At 46.0% G+C, this 17,527-nt stretch overlaps 1 protein-coding gene across 1 annotated transcript in view; it reads left to right on the plus strand.

Annotated features, from left to right (window-relative positions):
- polm (polymerase (DNA directed), mu) overlaps positions 1-17,527 on the plus strand; it is a 44,361-nt gene that overhangs the window by 19,689 nt on the left and 7,145 nt on the right. The window contains exons 5-9 of the mRNA XM_078428710.1: positions 421-591; positions 826-897; positions 3,138-3,258; positions 9,655-9,787; positions 14,967-15,069. Coding sequence (XP_078284836.1) covers positions 421-591; positions 826-897; positions 3,138-3,258; positions 9,655-9,787; positions 14,967-15,069 — 600 coding nt within the window. The remainder of the gene's footprint in view (positions 1-420; positions 592-825; positions 898-3,137; positions 3,259-9,654; positions 9,788-14,966; positions 15,070-17,527) is intronic.

Here is a 17,527-nt window from a genome sequence, read left to right on the forward strand (position 1 = left end):
TAGGTGCAAGAGTAGCCCATTCGGCCCTTCAAGCCAGCACTGCTATTCATTATGATCATGGCTACTCATCCAAACTCAGTACCCCGTTCCTGCTTCTTCCCCATATCCCTGGATTTCGTTAGCCCGAAGAGCTAAATCTAACTCTCTCTTGAAAATATCCAGTGAATTGGCCTCCACTGTCCTCTGTGGCAGAGAATTCCATAGATTCACAACTCTGTGGGTAAAAAGGTTTTTCCTCATCTCAGTTCTAAATGGCCTACCCCTTATTCTTAAACTGTGACCCCTGGTTCTGGACTCCCCCAACATCGGGAACATTTTTCCTGCGCCTAGCCTGTCCAATCCCTTAAGAATTTTATATGTTTATATAAATTTTATTCATTTCAAAATGGATTGAGATGAATCTTTTGTCTTGATCTTTAGGAAGCATTGAAGGTTCTGGCTGAAAGTGCAGAGTTAAGTGAGAGTGAAGGGCGATACTTGGCATTCTCAAGAGCATCTTCAATTCTAAAGTCTTTGCCATACACTGTGACCAAAATGGAAGACCTCCAAGGGATTCCCAGTCTCGGCGTCCATTCCAGAAAGGTGATTAAGGTAAAGGCATGATATGATTCCTATGGTCTGTTACATTCCTTGGATATCCAGCAGAATAGCTGCTAATTATATGGACTTGTACTTGCATTGCAGTCACTTAAGTCTTAATGTTGATGCAGAAAAATTAAATTGCTTTCCAGAGGGAAAATTAAGATTAGAAAATGTCAAGATTGAGAGTTGCTGTTCTAGCTATTTGCAAGAAATGAAGAAAAGTCTCCTTATTCTTTGCTGCAGGAGATCCTTGAAGTTGGAACATGTAGTGAAGTTGGAAATATACTCCAGAATGAGAGATATCATACTCTAAAGGTAGGCCTTGGTGAGAATAATGTTTTGCTATAAGTATATGGAATAGAAGAGACTGCAGAAGCTGGAATCTTAAACAAAAAACAATGTGCCGAAGGAACTCAGAGGCCTGGTGGCATTTATGGAGGGGAATAGACAGGCGACATTTCAGGTCAAGGTTGAAGAAGGATCCAGACCAGAAAGATCGTCAGTTTATTTCCCTCCACAGATGCTACATGACCCTCTGAGCTCCTCCAGCACATTATTGTCTGGACGATTCACCAATGGGTTTCAGTACCGATTCTGGGACATATCGGAAAAAGTAGTTGGTTAGAATAGCACGGTGGAACAGCTGTTAGAGTCACTGTCTCACCTCGCCAGCGACCCGGGTTCAATCCTGACCCCTGATGCTGTCTGTGTGGTGTCTGCACATTCTTCCTGTGACTGTGTGGGTTTCCTCTGGATGCTCCGGTTTCCTCCCACATCCCAAAGAGCTTTGGGTTTGTCGGGTAATTGGTCTCTGTACATTGTGCCTAGTGTGTAAGGTGTGTAGAATGGTGTGTGAATGGGCGATCGCTGGTTGGCGTAGTCAATGCTGTATCTAAACTAGACTAAACTCATGGCAACATTTATACAATGACTATTTCTAGGATCGTTTTTCAGTGGTTAATGTCAATCGTTTTTTGAAAAAAACGAAGTTTCTAAGGTAGACACAAAATGCTGGAGTAACTCTGGGACAGCCAGCATTTCTGGACAGAAGGAATGGGTGACGTTTTGGGTCAAGACCCTTCTAAGGAGTCTTGGTGTTCTCAAGTAAAGGTTCCGGTCAAAACAGTAATCCAGCTGCTCATCCAGAAGTTGCTCGTATTTTTCAAATGATAGACATGAAATGCAGTGACTCAGTGAGTGGATGGGTGACCTTTCGAGTCGGAACCCTTAAGACTGAAGAAGTCTGATTAAGGGTCCCGACTTGAAACACCACCTACCCATTTTCCCCAGAGATAATGCCTGATCTGCTTAGTTACTCCAGCATTTTGTTTAGTTTAGTTTAGAGATACAGCGTGGAAACATGCCTTTCGGCCCACCGAGTCCACACCGACCAGTGATCCCTGCACATTAACTACGCATACTAGAGACAATTTTACATTTATACCAAGCCAATTAACCTACAAACCTGTACGTCTTTGGAGTGTAGGAAGAAACCAAAGATCTCGGAGAAAACCCACGCAGGTCACGGGGAGAACGTACAAACTCCGTACAGGCAGCACCCGTACTCAGGATCGAACCCGGGTCTCTGGCGCTGTAAGACAGTAGCTCTACAGCTACGCCCCCGTGTCTATCTCCATTTTGTGTCTATCTTTGGTATAAACCAGCATCTGCCGTTTCTTTTATTACATTTTTACAATGATACTGAGTTTCAAGTTGCTTTGGTGAATAATTATAGCTTAATGTTTCTGCTGCACAGGAAATGTTTCATCTAATTTTGATATGCAAGCAAGGTTTTTGGTAAATGAGATGAATGCAGCCCACTGCACAGCAACTTGCACACAAAATCCAGCCTGACACTTCAGTCAGGTCGTGAAGGAATGTTGCAACATTCGAGAAAGTGTCTTTCATATGAAGACATGAGACTGGAATCTGGAGTGAAAGACAAATCAGTGGAAGAACTCGGTTCCTATTGCACAGTCTCAGCCCGAAACATCGAAAATGCTTCTGCTTCCACAGATGCTGCCTGCCCCAACGAGTTCCTCCAGCATTTTGCTTTTTGCTGTCTTTCAGATGACATGTTAAACCAATATCCAGCTGTTCTCTGAAAGGATGGGAAAGGATCAGCTGGCAGTATTTTAAAGAGCAGCTTAATGTTTTGGCCAATCAATTGGCCATTTACTGCTCAATCAACATGTTTCTAAAAAAAAAACATGATCCCTGTTGTGAGTGTTTGCTACATAGAAAATGTCTGCCAGAGATTGTGCATTAGAATAGAGACTAAACTTGAAATGCTTTTAGATAGACACAAAATGCTGGAGTAACTCAGCGAGACAGGCAGCATCTCTGAATAGAAGGAATGGGTGACGTTTTGGGTCGAGACCCTTCTTCAGACTGCTAATGCTTTTGACTTAGCTGTGAAGTGCTAGGTTGAGATGGTTGTAATGCAATTAGAATGTTTTACTTATTTGCAAATAGCAATCAGTTGGACGGGACCCTGTGATTGATTGTAACCAGTTGGTTACCCCGATGTGTAAGCCTTGTTTCTGGTCCTGTAGCGATTCACCAGTATTTTCGGCGTTGGTGTGAAGACAGCCGATAAGTGGTACAGAGAGGGACTGCGAACTCTGGATCAACTGAGAGCATCCGATGGAAAACTTACAAAGCAACAGGAAGCAGGTAAAAAAAAAAAATTATGTATAAAATACTTGCATTTTTTGAAGTGCTGCTATGCAAAAGCACAGCTTTTCGAAATATATTTTTGTTGCTGAAAGACTCTGGGATGAATTGGGAACCAGCTAATACTTTTATAAAGAAATCTTTCCAATTGTAGACAAAAGATCGATTTCCATTTTATAACAAGGAAGACTTCACAGGAGAACAATTTTTGACAATAATGTCAAATCTCACAGATGAATTATCAGAAATTCCTGTAGAAGTATAGGTGGGACACAAAGTCCAGGGAACTGTGAAAGTTAATGATGATTTCTTGATGAAAGTCTATTGCACACTCCAAAGACGTACAGGTTAAAAAAAAAAAAAAAATTGTCCATAGTGGGTGTAGGATAGTGTTAATGTACGGGGATCGCTGGGCGGCACGGACTTGGAGGGCCGAAAAGGCCTGTTTCCGGCTGTATATTTATGATATGAAAGTAGAGAAATCTGGCAGCGATCAGGTATATTCAAGGACACTGTGGGAACATGGAAAAGATATTGCAGGAACCCGGCTGAGTTATCTAGATAGAGCTCTTAAGGATAGCGGAGTCAGGGGGTATGGGGAGAAGGCAGGAACGGGGTACTGATTGAGAATGATCAGCAATGATCACATTGAATGGCGGTGCTGGCTCGAAGGGCCGAATGGCCTCCTCCTGCACCTATTGTCTATTGTCTATCTGCACCATTGGTGAGTGCCAGAAAATGAGACGGTGGCTAATGGTGTGCCTCTCGTTAAGAAGCTGCAAAGAGAAAGAGCTAGGCCTCCTCCATTGTCAGAGTGAGGCTAAACGCAAATTGGAGGAACAGCATCTCATATTTCACTTGGGCAGCTTACAGCCCAGTGTTACTCCAGCTTTTTGTGATACCTCCGATTTGTACCAGCATCTGCAGTTATTTTCCTACACAACTTGCCACTCCACTGCGATTTCTCCTCAAGGTATGTCTACATTGAAGAGGTTCTCCTCCTCTTTTCGACGAGAGTTTAACAACATGCTCTCTCACTGCTGAAGAAGGGTCTCTACCCGAAACGTCACCCATTCCTTCTCTCCTAAGATGCTGCCTGACCCGCTGAGTTACTCTAGCTTTTTGTGAGGCCCAGTGGTATGAATATTGATTTCTCTCACTTCAGGTAGCCCCGGCATTCCCTCTCTCTCTATCCCTCCCCCACCCAAGTCGCACTAGCTTCTCGTTTTCACCCTACAAATACCTAACAATGACTTTTTTGCATGTCTTTCATTCATTGTTCTTTATCTCTCCACATCACCATTTTTATTTCTCGTTTCCTTATCCCTAACAAATCTGAAGAAGGGTCTCGACCCAAAACGTCACCCATTCCTTCTCTCCAGAGAGGTTGCCTGTCCCGTGAATTACTCCAGCTTTTTGTGTCTATCTTCGGTTTAAATCAGCATCTGCAGTTCCTTCTTACACAAGAGAAAGAGCTAACTGGATACAGAACTGTGGACCAGTGAGTTTAATATCCATGGTAGGAAAGTTCTTGGAGAGGAATCTGAGGGGGTGAGATGGACATGCATTTGGAAAGACAGGGGCTGTTATGGATGGTCAGCAGAGTTTTGTGTGTGGAAGATCATGAGTCACGAATTGATAGTTTTTTTTTAAAGAAGGAACCAAATAGGTTGCTGAGAGCTGTGCCATAGATGTTGGCTGTATGGACTTCACATGGTCTTTGATAAGGTCCCACATGGTAGCTGCTCTGGAATATTAGACTGCACAAGATCCAGGGTGAACGAGCTAACTGGATACAGAATTTATAAAATGCATGATGGTGTTGGAAGGCCGTTTTTCCAGTCTGGAGGCCTATGACTAGTGTTGTGCCTCAAGGATCGGTAATGGGTCCATTGCTGTTTGTCATCTATACCAACATTTGGATGAGAATGTTCAAGGCATGATTAAGTTTGCAGATGCTAAAATAGTTGGTATCATTGATAATGAAGATGGTTATCAAGAATAACCAGATAATGATCAACGGAGCATGTGGGTCAAGGAATGGCAAAGGAGTTAAATTTGGATAAGAGTGAGCTCTTGTATTTTGAGACAACAAACCAGGGCAGGACCTTCACAGTGAATGGTCAGCCCTGGGAAGGGATCAAGATGTAAGGGTTCGCTGAAAATAGCGTCACCGGAAGATAGGGTGGTGAAGAAGCTGGCCTTCATCTGTCAGGAAACTGAGTATAGAAGTTGCAAAGTTATGTTCCAGTTGTATAAGATGTTGCTGAGGCAGAACATGGATATTGTGTTCAGTTTTGGTCACCTACGCTATTGGAAGGATGGTGTTAAATTGGAAAGAGTGCAGTGAAGATTTATACACAAAATGCTGGAGTAACTCAGCAGGTCAGGCAGCATCTCAGGAGAGAAGGAATGGGTGACGTTTCGGGTCGAGACCCTTCTTCAGACTGATGTCAGGGAGGCGGGACAAAGGAAGGATATAGGTGGAGACAGGAAGATAGAGGGAGAACTGGGAAGGAGGAGGGGAAGGGAGGGACAGAGGAACTATCTAAAGTTGGAGAAGTCGATGTTCATACCACTGGGCTGCAAGCTGCCCAGGCGAAATATGAGGTGCTGTTCCTCCAATTTCCGGTGGGCCTCACTATGGCACTGGAGGAGGCCCATGACAGAAAGGTCAGACTGGGAATGGGAGGGGATAGACTGTTGGAGCCGGTAGTCCGGGTTGGGTCCGAATTGGGAGGTCTGGAAACGGAGCTGGAAACCACGAGGCAGAAGATGGAGGCGCAGGCAAGTCCCAAGAAAGCAGATGTGGCTGTGGTAGCGAGTCTGGGTCAAAATGTGGTCATAGAGCAGGAAGGTAGGAGAAATCACAAAGGGGGAGCAGCGAGAGAGCATGTTGATAAGATTTATAAGGATGTTGCCAGGATATGGGGGCTTGGGTTATAGGGAAAGGTTGACCAGGCTCGGACTTTATTCCTTGGAGCACAGGAGTCTGAATTGTGATCTTTTAGAAGTGTATAGAATCATGAGCGGAATAGATACAGTGAATGCACAGATTTTTTTCCTCGGTTAGGGAAATCGAGAACTCGAAGACATAGGTTTAGGGGGAGAGAGAAAGATTCAATAGGAACCTGAGGGGCAATTTATTTTACACAAGGGATGGTGGGTATATGGGACAAGTTGCCAGAGGAAGTAGTATAACAACAATTGAAAAGACATTTGACCAGTTGCGTGGCTATGAAAGATTTTGAGGGATACGGGCCAAACCTGGGTAGATAGGGCTTCTTTGTCGGCATGGATGAGTCGGGTTGAAGGGCCTGTTTCCATGCCATGTGACTCGATTACCCTATTTATGGGAACAAGTTGGAAGGAGGGTGAGGGTAGGATATTGCAGCATTGCCAAATTCACAGCCCCACAGGTTTCTATTTTATTGCACAATGGTGCCTGTTGGGCTTCCTCCTTGTGGATTTTGGATAGCTTTGCTTTACAACTTGGCTAAGGCTGAGGAAGCCTGACTTGCCTGTTACTGATCGTGGGAGACATTCCAAACGCAACAGAAACATTATCCTGTTTGTCAGAGTCACGCCATGATTAGCATAGTGGCTTTTTTTAAACTAGATTAGTAATCCAGTGGTCTGGACTAACAAATCACAGATGTTTTCATGGTTGCATAACCAGGCAAAAGTTGACCCCAAGCAAAAGAGGTGATGTTAGAAGGAGTAACTAAAGGCTTGGTCATGTAAAGTGGGTTCCTAGAATCGTGAATATGGGGAATTGAGTGGTAAAAGTTTCGGGAAGATGTTCCTGTTATAGTGCTGCAATGACTAGAGTCACAGGTCAGAATTAAAGAAATGGAGGGATGTTGGAATACTCTAGGTCTGCATGAAGTTATAAATGAGACTTTGATTTTAGAGATACAGCGTGGAAACAGGCCCTTCGGCCCACCGAGTCCTTGCTGACCAGCGATCACCACGTACACTGGGGACAGTTTTTACCGAAGCCAATTAACCTGCAAACCTGTACGTCTTTGGAGTGTGGGAGGAAATGTGAGCACCCAGAGAAAACCCACACAATCACAGGGAGAACGTACAAACTCCCTACAGGCAGTACCCACATTCAGGATCGAATCCGAGTCTCTGGCGCTGCATAGCAGCAACTCTACCACTGCACCAATGTGCTGCCTCCACAGAGGTTGGGGGGGCAGGCATGAGAAATAGAGAAGATGGGTGCCGACCCAAGACGTCACCTATTCTGTTAGAAAGAAGGGCCCTGACCTGAAACTTCGCTATCCCTGTAAGGAAAAAGGATCCCAACCCAAAACATCGCCATCCCTGTTAGGGAAAAGGGTCCTGAACCGAAACATCACCTATCCACATTAGAAAGAAGGGTTCCAATCTAAAACCTCCATTATCCATGTTCTCCAGGGTGCTGCCTGACCCACTGAGTTACTCCAATAGTTTGTGTCTTCGTAAACAAGCATCAGTTGTTCTTTGCTTCTATATGAGAAATTGAAATGCAGATTACGTGTAATGAGCAAGTAAAATAGGAAGAGGAAAGCAGAGGAAAGAATTAACTCAGATTTTGTCACGTTCACGTTAACGTGTTCCTCTGCTGCAATGGAGATGTTGCTCCTAAGGTCATAAGTGATAGGAGCAGAATTAGGCCATTCAGCCATCAAGTCTGCTCCGCCATTCAATCATGGCTGATTTATCGCTCCCTCCTAACCCCATTCTCCTGCCTTCTCCCCATAACCCTTGACACCCGTACTAATATTAATATATTAATGATTTGGACGAGGGAATTGAATGCAACATCTCCAAGTTTGCGGATGACACGAAGCTGGGGGGCAGTGTTAGCTGTGAGGAGGATGCTAGGAGGCTGCAATGTGACTTGGATAGGTTAGTTGAGTGGGCAAAGGCATGGCAGATGCAGTATAATGTGGATAAATGTGAGGTTATGCACTTTGGTGGCAAGAACAGGAAAGCAGACTATTATCTGAATGGTGGCCGATTAGGAGAAGGGGAGATGCAACGTGACCTGGGTGTCATGGTGCACCAGTCATTGAAAGTAGGCATGCAAATGCAGCAGGCAGTGAAGAAAGTGAATGGTATGTTGGCATTCATAGCGAGGGGATTTGAGTATAGGAGCAGGGAGGTTCTGCTGCAGTTGTACAGGGCATTGGTGAGACCACACCTGGAGTATTGCGTACAGTTTTGGTCTCCTAATCTGAGGAAAGACATTCTTGCCATAGAAGGAATACAGAGAAGGTTCACCAGATTGATTCCTGGGATGGCAGGACTTTCATATGAAGAAAGACTGGATAGACTCGGCTTGTACTCGCTGGAATTTAGAAGATTGAGGAGGGATCTTATAGAAACTTTAAAAATTCTTAAGGGGTTGGACAGGCTAGATGCAGGAAGATTGTTCCCGATGTTGGGGAAGTCCAGAACAAGGGGTCACAGTTTAAGGATAAGGGGGAAGTCTTTTAGGACCGAGATGAGAATGTTTTTTTTCACACAGAGAGTGGTGAGTCTGTGGAATTCTCTGCCACAGAAGGTAGTTGAGGCCAGTTCATTGGCTATATTTAAGAGGGAGTTAGATGTGGCCCTTGTGGCTAAAGGGATCAGGGGGTATGAGAGAAGGCAGGTACGGGATACTGAGCTGGATGATCAGCCATGATCATATTGAATGGCGGTGCAGGCTCGAAGGGCCGAATGGCCTACTCCTGCACCTATTTTCTATGTTTCTAATCAAGAATCTATTTATCTCTGCCTTAAAATCATACATTGACTTGGCCTACACAGCCTTCTCTGGCAATGAATTCCATAGATTCACGACCCTCTGACTAACGAAATTCCTCCTCATCTCCTTCCTAAAAGAACATCCTTTAGTTCTGAGGCTGTGACCTTGGGTCCTAGACTCTCCCACAATTGGAAACATCTACTCCACATCCACTCTATCCTGCCTTTCACTATTCGGTAAGTTATAATGAGGTCTCCCCTCATCCTTCTATTTCCAGCAAGTACAGGCCCAGCGTCGTCAAACGCTCATCATATGTTAACCCACTTATTCCCAGGATCATTCTTGTTAACCTCCTCTGGACCCTCTCCAGAGCCAGCACATCTTTCCTCAGATACGGGGCCCGAAATTGCTCACAATCCTCCAAATGCAGAGTATTATGAGCTGTACATTACTGTACATTAGGGCTGTAAGTTGCAGTGTTTCCAAATGCTAACATAATGTCGGGAGTAACTGATGTGAAAGCCTTGGAGCAACGCGCCCTTCAGTCATCGTGGGCGACAGGGAACTGTGTTAACTGGACGATATTTCAAAACATTTCAAACTGCTGGCAAATTGTCCTTGCTTTACTATGGATAATCTCTTTTGTTTTACAGGTCTGTTGTATCATAATGACCTCTGTGTACCAGTTACAAGGGCAGAGGCAGATTGGATCAAGCATATTGTGGAAAGAGCTGTGCACAAATTTCTGCCTGCTGCAGTTATAACGTTAACGGGCGGCTTTCGAAGGTTAGACCATTGTAGTTTCCTTTTGCATCATAGTTTTGTCTTCCCATTTCTGTACAAGCTTGAAGCCCAGCAAATAGGAAAGGCATTTTGGTTGAGTGGGATCTTTATTGTGATGTGTGCAGAGATAGAGCAAAATGCCCGTTCTGCGTGCTCTCTGTCATAGCATGACATACATTGATATAGTCTGAAGAAGGGTCTCGACCCGAAACGCCACCCATTCCTTCTCTCCAGAGATGGTGTTTGTCTGGTATTTTGTGACCATCATTAATATGATAGATCCTCTTCCGAAACAGCACGCAGAGTCGCCACGAACCGTTCCAGCTTTCAATTTCCAAGTCTCTGAAATGTCCCATCTAGACCGGAGACAGACAATTCTTGTATCTCACCGTAAGGCCCGGAGTCCTGGCAGTATTGGATGGATGAAGAAGGGGCCAGACAGTCCAGCACTATTTTAGTGCAATGTTAGAGGCTAACCCCTTTTAACTAAAGACCTGGGCAATCAACTACTAGTTTAGTTTAGTTTAAAGATGCAGCGCTGAAACAGGCCCTTTGGCCCACCAAGTCCATGGCAACCAGCGATCCCTGCATATTTACATTATCCTACACACACAAGGGACAACTTACTTTATAATAAGCCAATTAACCTACAAACCTGTACGTCCATGGAGTGTTGGAGGAAACCGAAGTTCTTGGAGAACACCCACGCAGTCACGGGGAGAATGTACTTACTCTGTGCAGACAGCACCCATAGTCGGGATTGAACCTAAGTCTCTGGTGCAGAAAGTGCTGTAAGACAGCAACTCTACCACCTAGTGTTTGATTAAGGTTTTTATTTGATGCAAAATATATAACATAACCATAACAACACTTTATTGTCACTCGGCACAACACCGAGCGAAATTTCAGCAGTCACACAAAATACAGCAAAAAAGAAAAGAACACAGGACACCCGACCCCAACACAAACATCCATCACAGTGACTCCAAACACCCCCTCACTGTGATGGAGGCAACAAAACTTCCCCTCTCTTCCCCCCGCACCCACGGACAGGCAGCTCGACCCCTACCGAGGCAACCGACACGCACAGCCCCCGCAAGGGGATGGAAGGCCCCGCGGCCGAGCCGCCCCGGGCACCGAAACGTCCCGCGGCCACACCGGGCGATGTTAAGTCCAACGGCCGAGCCGCACCGGGCACTGAAACGTCCCGCGGCCGAACAGCGCTGACGATGTTAAGTCCAGCGGCCAAGCCGCACCGGGCATTGAAACGTCCCGCGGCCGAGCCGCACCGGGCACTGAAACGTCCCGCGGCCACACCGGGCACTGAAACGTCCCGCGGCCACACCGGGCGATGTTAAGTCCAGCGGCCAAGCCGCACCGGGCACTGAAACGTCCCGCGGCCGAGCCGCACCGGGCACTGAAACGTCCCGCGGCCGCACCGGGCGATGTTAAGTCCAGCGGCCGAGCCGCACCGGGCACTGAAACGTCCCGCGGCCGAGCTGCGCCGGCAATGTTAAGGCCCGCAGCCGAGCCGCACCGGGCACTGAAACGTCCCGCAGCCGAGCTGCGCCGGCAATGTTAAGGCCCGCAGCCGAGCCGCACCGGGCACTGAAACGTCCCGCAGCCGAGCTGCGCCGGCAATGTTAATGCCCGCAGCCGAGCCGCACCGGGCACTGAAACGTCCCGCAGCCGAGCTGCGCCGGCAATGTTAAGGCCCGCAGCCGAGCCGCACCGGGCACTGAAACGTCCCGCAGCCGAGCTGCGCCGGCAATGTTAAGGCCCGCAGCCGAGCCGCGCCCCGGGGAAGAGACCTAATAAAATAAAGGTTTCCCCCCGCCCCACCCCCCCACCCCACCCCACACCCCCACCACACACCCCCACCACACATACACAGCCAAAAACAGAAACAAAAACCATCCCAACACCGACACAAACAAAAAAAAAAGAAAAAAAGACAACAGACTGCCAGAGAGCCGCAGCCGTTAGGCGCAGCCAACTCCTCCTTTCACTATTGTTGCCTGTTATCTCCAGCAGTGCAATGGTTGAAAGTCCTCGGACTGTGTGAGTGCCCTGCATGAAATCATGGCTAATGCTGAACAGGTATCTTCCTGTGCTTCAGCTGATACCAGGGTAAAACTTGGGACTTTTGACAGAAACAGGCATTGTAGTGCAGCAGCTTCCTTAACAGAAAATGTGATGCTAAGTTATTTTGATTGGAGTGTGTATGCAACCTGTGAAAGAGGGTGATGGTCGTAAAACATTTAAAACCAAAAATCAGCTCTTGTCCATCAAGTACAAGTCTTGTGTTGGAAGGAACTGCAGATGCTGGTTGAAACGAAAGATAGACACAAAATGCTGAAGTAACTCAGCGGGACAAGCAGCATTTATATTTTTTCAGACCATTTTTACAGTCCAGCACAGGGATTTAATTGGAAGTGTCATGTATGGTACCAATTCATATTTCAAGACATGACTTGTAGAAGTAATGAGTCTGAAGATGGGTCTCGACCCGAAACGTCACCCATTCCTTCTCTCCAGAGATGCTGCCTGTCCTGCTGAGTTACCCCAGTACTTTGTGTCTATCGTCGGTTGAAACCAGCATCTGCAGTTCCTTTCTACACATTAAAAAAATCATGATCCTGATCTCCAAAAATACATAATTTGTAGGAAGGAACTGCAGATGCTGGTTTAAACCGAAGATGCTGGAGTATCTCAGCGGGACAGGCAGCATCTCTGGAGAAAAGGAATGCGTGACGTAGACACCATTCCCTCTGCAACTTCCTGGTTAACTCATCCCTTCCCACCCAAACCATCCCCTCCCCTGACACGTTCCCCTGCACTGCAGAAGATGCAACACCTGTCGCTATACCTCCTCCCTCGACTCTGCCCAGGGACTCCAACAGTCCTTTTAAGTTAGGCAGAGGTTCACTTGCACCTCCTCCAACCTCATCTACTGTATCCGTTGTTCAAGATGTGGACTCTTATACATCGGCGAGACCAAACGCAGACTGGGCGATCATTTAGTGGAACACCTTCGCTCAGCCCGCCTGAACCTACCTGATCTCCCGGTTGCTGGACACTTTAATTCTCCTTCCCATTCCTACGCAGACCTTTCTGTCCTGGGTCTCCTCCATTGTCAGAGTGAGGCTAAACGCAAATTGGAGGAACAGCATTTCATATTTCGCTTGGGCAGCTTACAGCCCAGTGGTACGAATATTGATTTCTCTCACTTCAGGTAGCCCCGGCATTCCCTCTCTCTGTATCCCTCCCCCACCCAAGTCGCACCAGCTTCTCATTTTCACCTTACAAACAGCTAACAATGGCCTGTTTCCTTTATCATCGTTACTTTTTTGCATATCTTTCATTCATTGTTCTTTATCTCTCCTCGTCACCGTGTTATATCTCTCGTTTCCCTTATCCCTAACCAGTGTGAAGAAGGGTCTCGACCCGAAATGTCACTCGTTCCTTTTCTCCAGAGATGCCGCCTGTCCTGCGGAGTTACTCAGGATTTTTGTGTCTATCTCCAAAAATACATGTTTAGTGCTCTATAGATGCACTTGTCTCATTGACATATGGTGTTGTATCATCCTGAACCCCAGAAATGTAGCAACATTGTTGGATGTACATCATACTGACTTATTTGTTTTGGATTTGACTGGGTGGGTGTACACCGATCAGCCAAAACATTATGACCTGATGAGCCAAACCATTATGACCACCTGCCTAATATGCTGTTGGTCCTCCATGTGCAGCCCCATACGCAGCAGGGTCCTGGTTTGTCCCTCCTCGGACCACTGTCGGTAGGTACTCGCTACTGCTGACCGGGAGCACCCCACAAGCCTTGCCGTTTCAAAGATGCTCTGACCCAGTCGTCTGGCCATAACAATTTGGCCCTTGTCAAAGTCGCTCAGGTCTTTACTCCTGCCCATTTCTCCTGCATCCAACACATCAACTTCTAGAACTGACTGTTCACTTGCTGCCTAATATATCCCACCCCTTGACAGGTGCCATTGTAACAAGATAATCAATGTTATTCACTTCGCCTGTCAGTGGTCATAATGTTTTGGCTGATCGGTGTATAGGCCCTCCTAGGTTATGAATGCCCAAGTTATGGATATCTCATATTTACGAGTGAGTTCTAATAAATATTATTCAATTCAAATTAACCATCCTGCATTAATCAGACCCCATTGTCTCTTATGAACACGGGGTGGCAGTTTAACTGCAGGAGGTTGAGAGAGCTGCTTTGGAAACTGATAAGCAATCGAGCCCATTGACACTTGCACAACGTCTATTGTGAAATGTAACACTCACTGACACTTGAACATTGAATAAAGCATGGGACATCCTGTTTCTGTACCATTCAAACCAGGCAGGGGAAGAAAAGAAAATAAATATTAATGGAAGGTAGACACAAAATATTGGCATGACCCAGCGGGACAGGCAGCATCTCTGGAGAGAAGAAATGGGTGATGTTTTGGGTTGAGACCCTTCTTCAGACTTCAGATAATACTGTGGGGTGGCATGGTTACCAAATCGAGTTTTTTCAATTTTTCAATTGACTTGGGGACGTCTGTAAAATGGAACCCATCCATAACCCGAGGGTGGCCTACAAAATGGGAAACTGGAGTACATGAAGCTGTGTGGGAAATGCCGTGTAGAATCATCATGAAGAGTGTGCTTTGTTAGCAGTGTCAGCAACCACTGCTCCCATTCTAATCAACATTATGGCGGCACAGTGGCGTAGCTTTAGAGCTACTGCCTTACAGCGCCAGAGACCCAGGTTCCATCCTGACTACGGGTGCTTGTCTGTACGGAGTTTGTACATTCTCCCCGTGACCTGCATGGGCTTTTTCCCAAGATCTTCGGTTTCCTCCCACACTACAAAGACATACGGGTTTGTAGGTTAATTGGCTTGGTATGAATGTATATATAGTGTAAAAAGTGTCCCTCGTGTGTGTAGGGTAGTGTTAATGTGCAGGGATCGCTGGTTAGTGCAGATTTGGTGGGCTGAAGGGCCTGTTTGTGTGATGTTTCTCTAAACTCATTTGAAAACAAAACACTATTATTCATGGTTAACTTCATTTTCTTTTTTCTTTTCTCCGTAGAAAGAGATTTATCTATTATTTTTGATACGTCTTTCATTTTCCTAATTGGTTTTGTGTTCAATTGCATTAATCAGGGGGAAGGAGTGGGGTCACGACATTGACCTTCTTATAACCCACCCAGAGGAAGGCCAAGAGGAGGGTATTATTTACCAAGTGGTGAATTGGATGACCACCAAGGTATGACTGGGAGATTGTTACTAACATTGCCAATGTCCAATGGATAATTGAAACTTCAACCACCTTGACCTAGAAGCACATCAAACCATTCTTCAGCCACATCCCAGGGAGTGAGATCCAATCTTTGATTTAAATGAGTTAATAATCCCCAAATCTTGTGAAGAGCATGCTGCTAAATACACTGTAAATTTAGATTTTTTTAGATTTAAAGATACAGCGCGGAAACAGGCCCTTCGGCCCACCGGGTCCGCGCCACCCAGCGATCCCCACACATTAACACTATCCTACATACACAAGGGACAATTTGTTTTTACATTTGCCCAGCCAATTAACCTACATACCTGTACATCTTTGGAGTGTGGGAGGAAACCGAAGATCTCGGAGAAAACCCACGCAGGTCACGGGGAGAACGTACAAACTCCATACAGACGGCGCCCGTAACCTGAGTCTCCGGCACTGCATTCGCTGTAAGGCAGCAACTCTACCGCTGCGCCACCGTGCCGTATTTAGAGTCTGTTTAGATCTATTATTGTCATGTGTACAGAGGTACAGTGAATAGCTTTGTTTTGTATGCTATCCAATTAAATCAGAATACTATCAAGTCAAATACCTAGAGTAAAGGGGAAGATACAGAGTGCAAAATATAGTTCTCGGCATTGTAGTGCACCAGTTCCTGAGATAAAGTCCAATGTCCGCAATGAGGTCGAGCTACTGCCTTACAGCTTCAGAGACTTGGGTTCGATCCTGACTAAGGGTGCTTGTCTGTACTGAGTTTGTACATTCTCCCTGTGACCAGCATGCTTAGTTGGGGATTAATTTGTGGAGAATTATCTTCGTTTAGTTTAGTAGTTTAGTTTGGAGATACAATGTAGAAATGGGCCCTTCGGCCCACCACCTCTGTGCCGACCAACGATCGCCCATACACTAGTTCTATCCTAGTCAAGTCAAGTCAATTTTATTTGTATAGCACATCTAAACACAACCCACGTTGACCAAAGTGCAGTACATCAGTGCAGGTACTAAAACAGAACATACAATAGCACACAGACTTAACAACACAGACATAAACAGTTCACTGCACCCCCTCAGAGGGCCTCAAATGCTAGGGAATATAAGTAGGTTTTGAGCCTGGACTTAAAGGAGTCGATGGAGGGGGCAGTTCTGATGGGGAGAGGGATGCTGTTCCACAGTCTAGGAGCTGCAACCGCAAAAGCGCGGTCACCCCTGAGCTTAAGCCTAGACCACGGGATAGTCAGTAGCCCCAAGTCGGCCGACCTGAGGGACCTGGAGTTTGAGTGGTGGGTTAGAAGATTTTTGATATGGGGGGGGGGGAGGGGCAAGCCGTTTATGGCTTTGTCTGCAAATAGCAGGAGCTTGAAATCGATTCTGAACCGTACTGGGAGCCAGTGGAGAGAGGCCAGAATCGGGGTGATGTGGTCCCTTTTACGGGTACCCGTCAGGAGTCTCGCTGCGGCGTTTTGGACCAATTGCAGGTGGGACAGGGATGATTGGCTGATCCCAGTTTACAGGGAGCTGCAATAGTCCAGGCAGGAGGAAATGAATGCGTGGATGATTTCTTCTAGATCTTCAAATTGGAGGAATGGTTTCATTTTAGCTATGGTACGAAGCTGGAAGAAACTGGCTTTTACCACAGAGTTGACCTGTTTGTCAAACTTAAAAGCGGAGTCAAATATCACGCCAAGGTTTTTGACACACACTAGGGACAATTTTCTAGTCGCTAATCCCACATACTAGGGGAATGTACTGCTGGCAGTGTTGATGTACAGAGGGCATTTACTTAAAATAATTAGGAGAAGGTCTGATGAGGTGATTTTTTTAATGTACATAGCTGAGATCCAAATGAATTGCCCTGACAAGTGATGGAAGCAGATTCAGTCATAACTGTCAAAGGGCCCTATGTATAAACTTGAAAATTGGCAGGTTAAAAGTAAGGCCATGGTAGTTAAATTAAATGGAAAGCTCAGTGCTGCAGGGAGATGATAGTCAGAATAGCCTCCTCCTGTATTTCTTTGCTGTGTGGAGGGATTGTGGCGTAGCTGGTGGAGCTGCTGCCTCACAGCACCAGAGACACGGGCTCTAACCTGGTCTTGTGCTTTTACACATCTTGTGTGTAGAAGTCACACGTTTTCCCAATGGTCGCGTAGGTTTCCTCCCACATCCCCAAAATATGATAATATAAGAAAATAACTGCAGATGCTGGTACAAATCGAAGGTATTTATTCACAAAATGCTGGAGTAACTCAGCAGGTCAGGCAGCATCTCAGGAGAGAAGGAATGGGTGACGTTTCGGGTCGAGACCCTTCTTCAGACTCAGTCATGATTGAACCCGGATATCCGGTGCCGTGAGGCAGCAACTCTACTGCTGCAGTCCTTCTTCAGATTTGTCCCAGTATATTTTTGCTCATTTTTAAAATTCCCTTGATCATGATATAATCTA

This window comes from Rhinoraja longicauda, chromosome 36 (genome assembly GCF_053455715.1).
Source record: "Rhinoraja longicauda isolate Sanriku21f chromosome 36, sRhiLon1.1, whole genome shotgun sequence".
Classification (NCBI taxonomy): domain Eukaryota; kingdom Metazoa; phylum Chordata; class Chondrichthyes; order Rajiformes; family Arhynchobatidae; genus Rhinoraja; species Rhinoraja longicauda.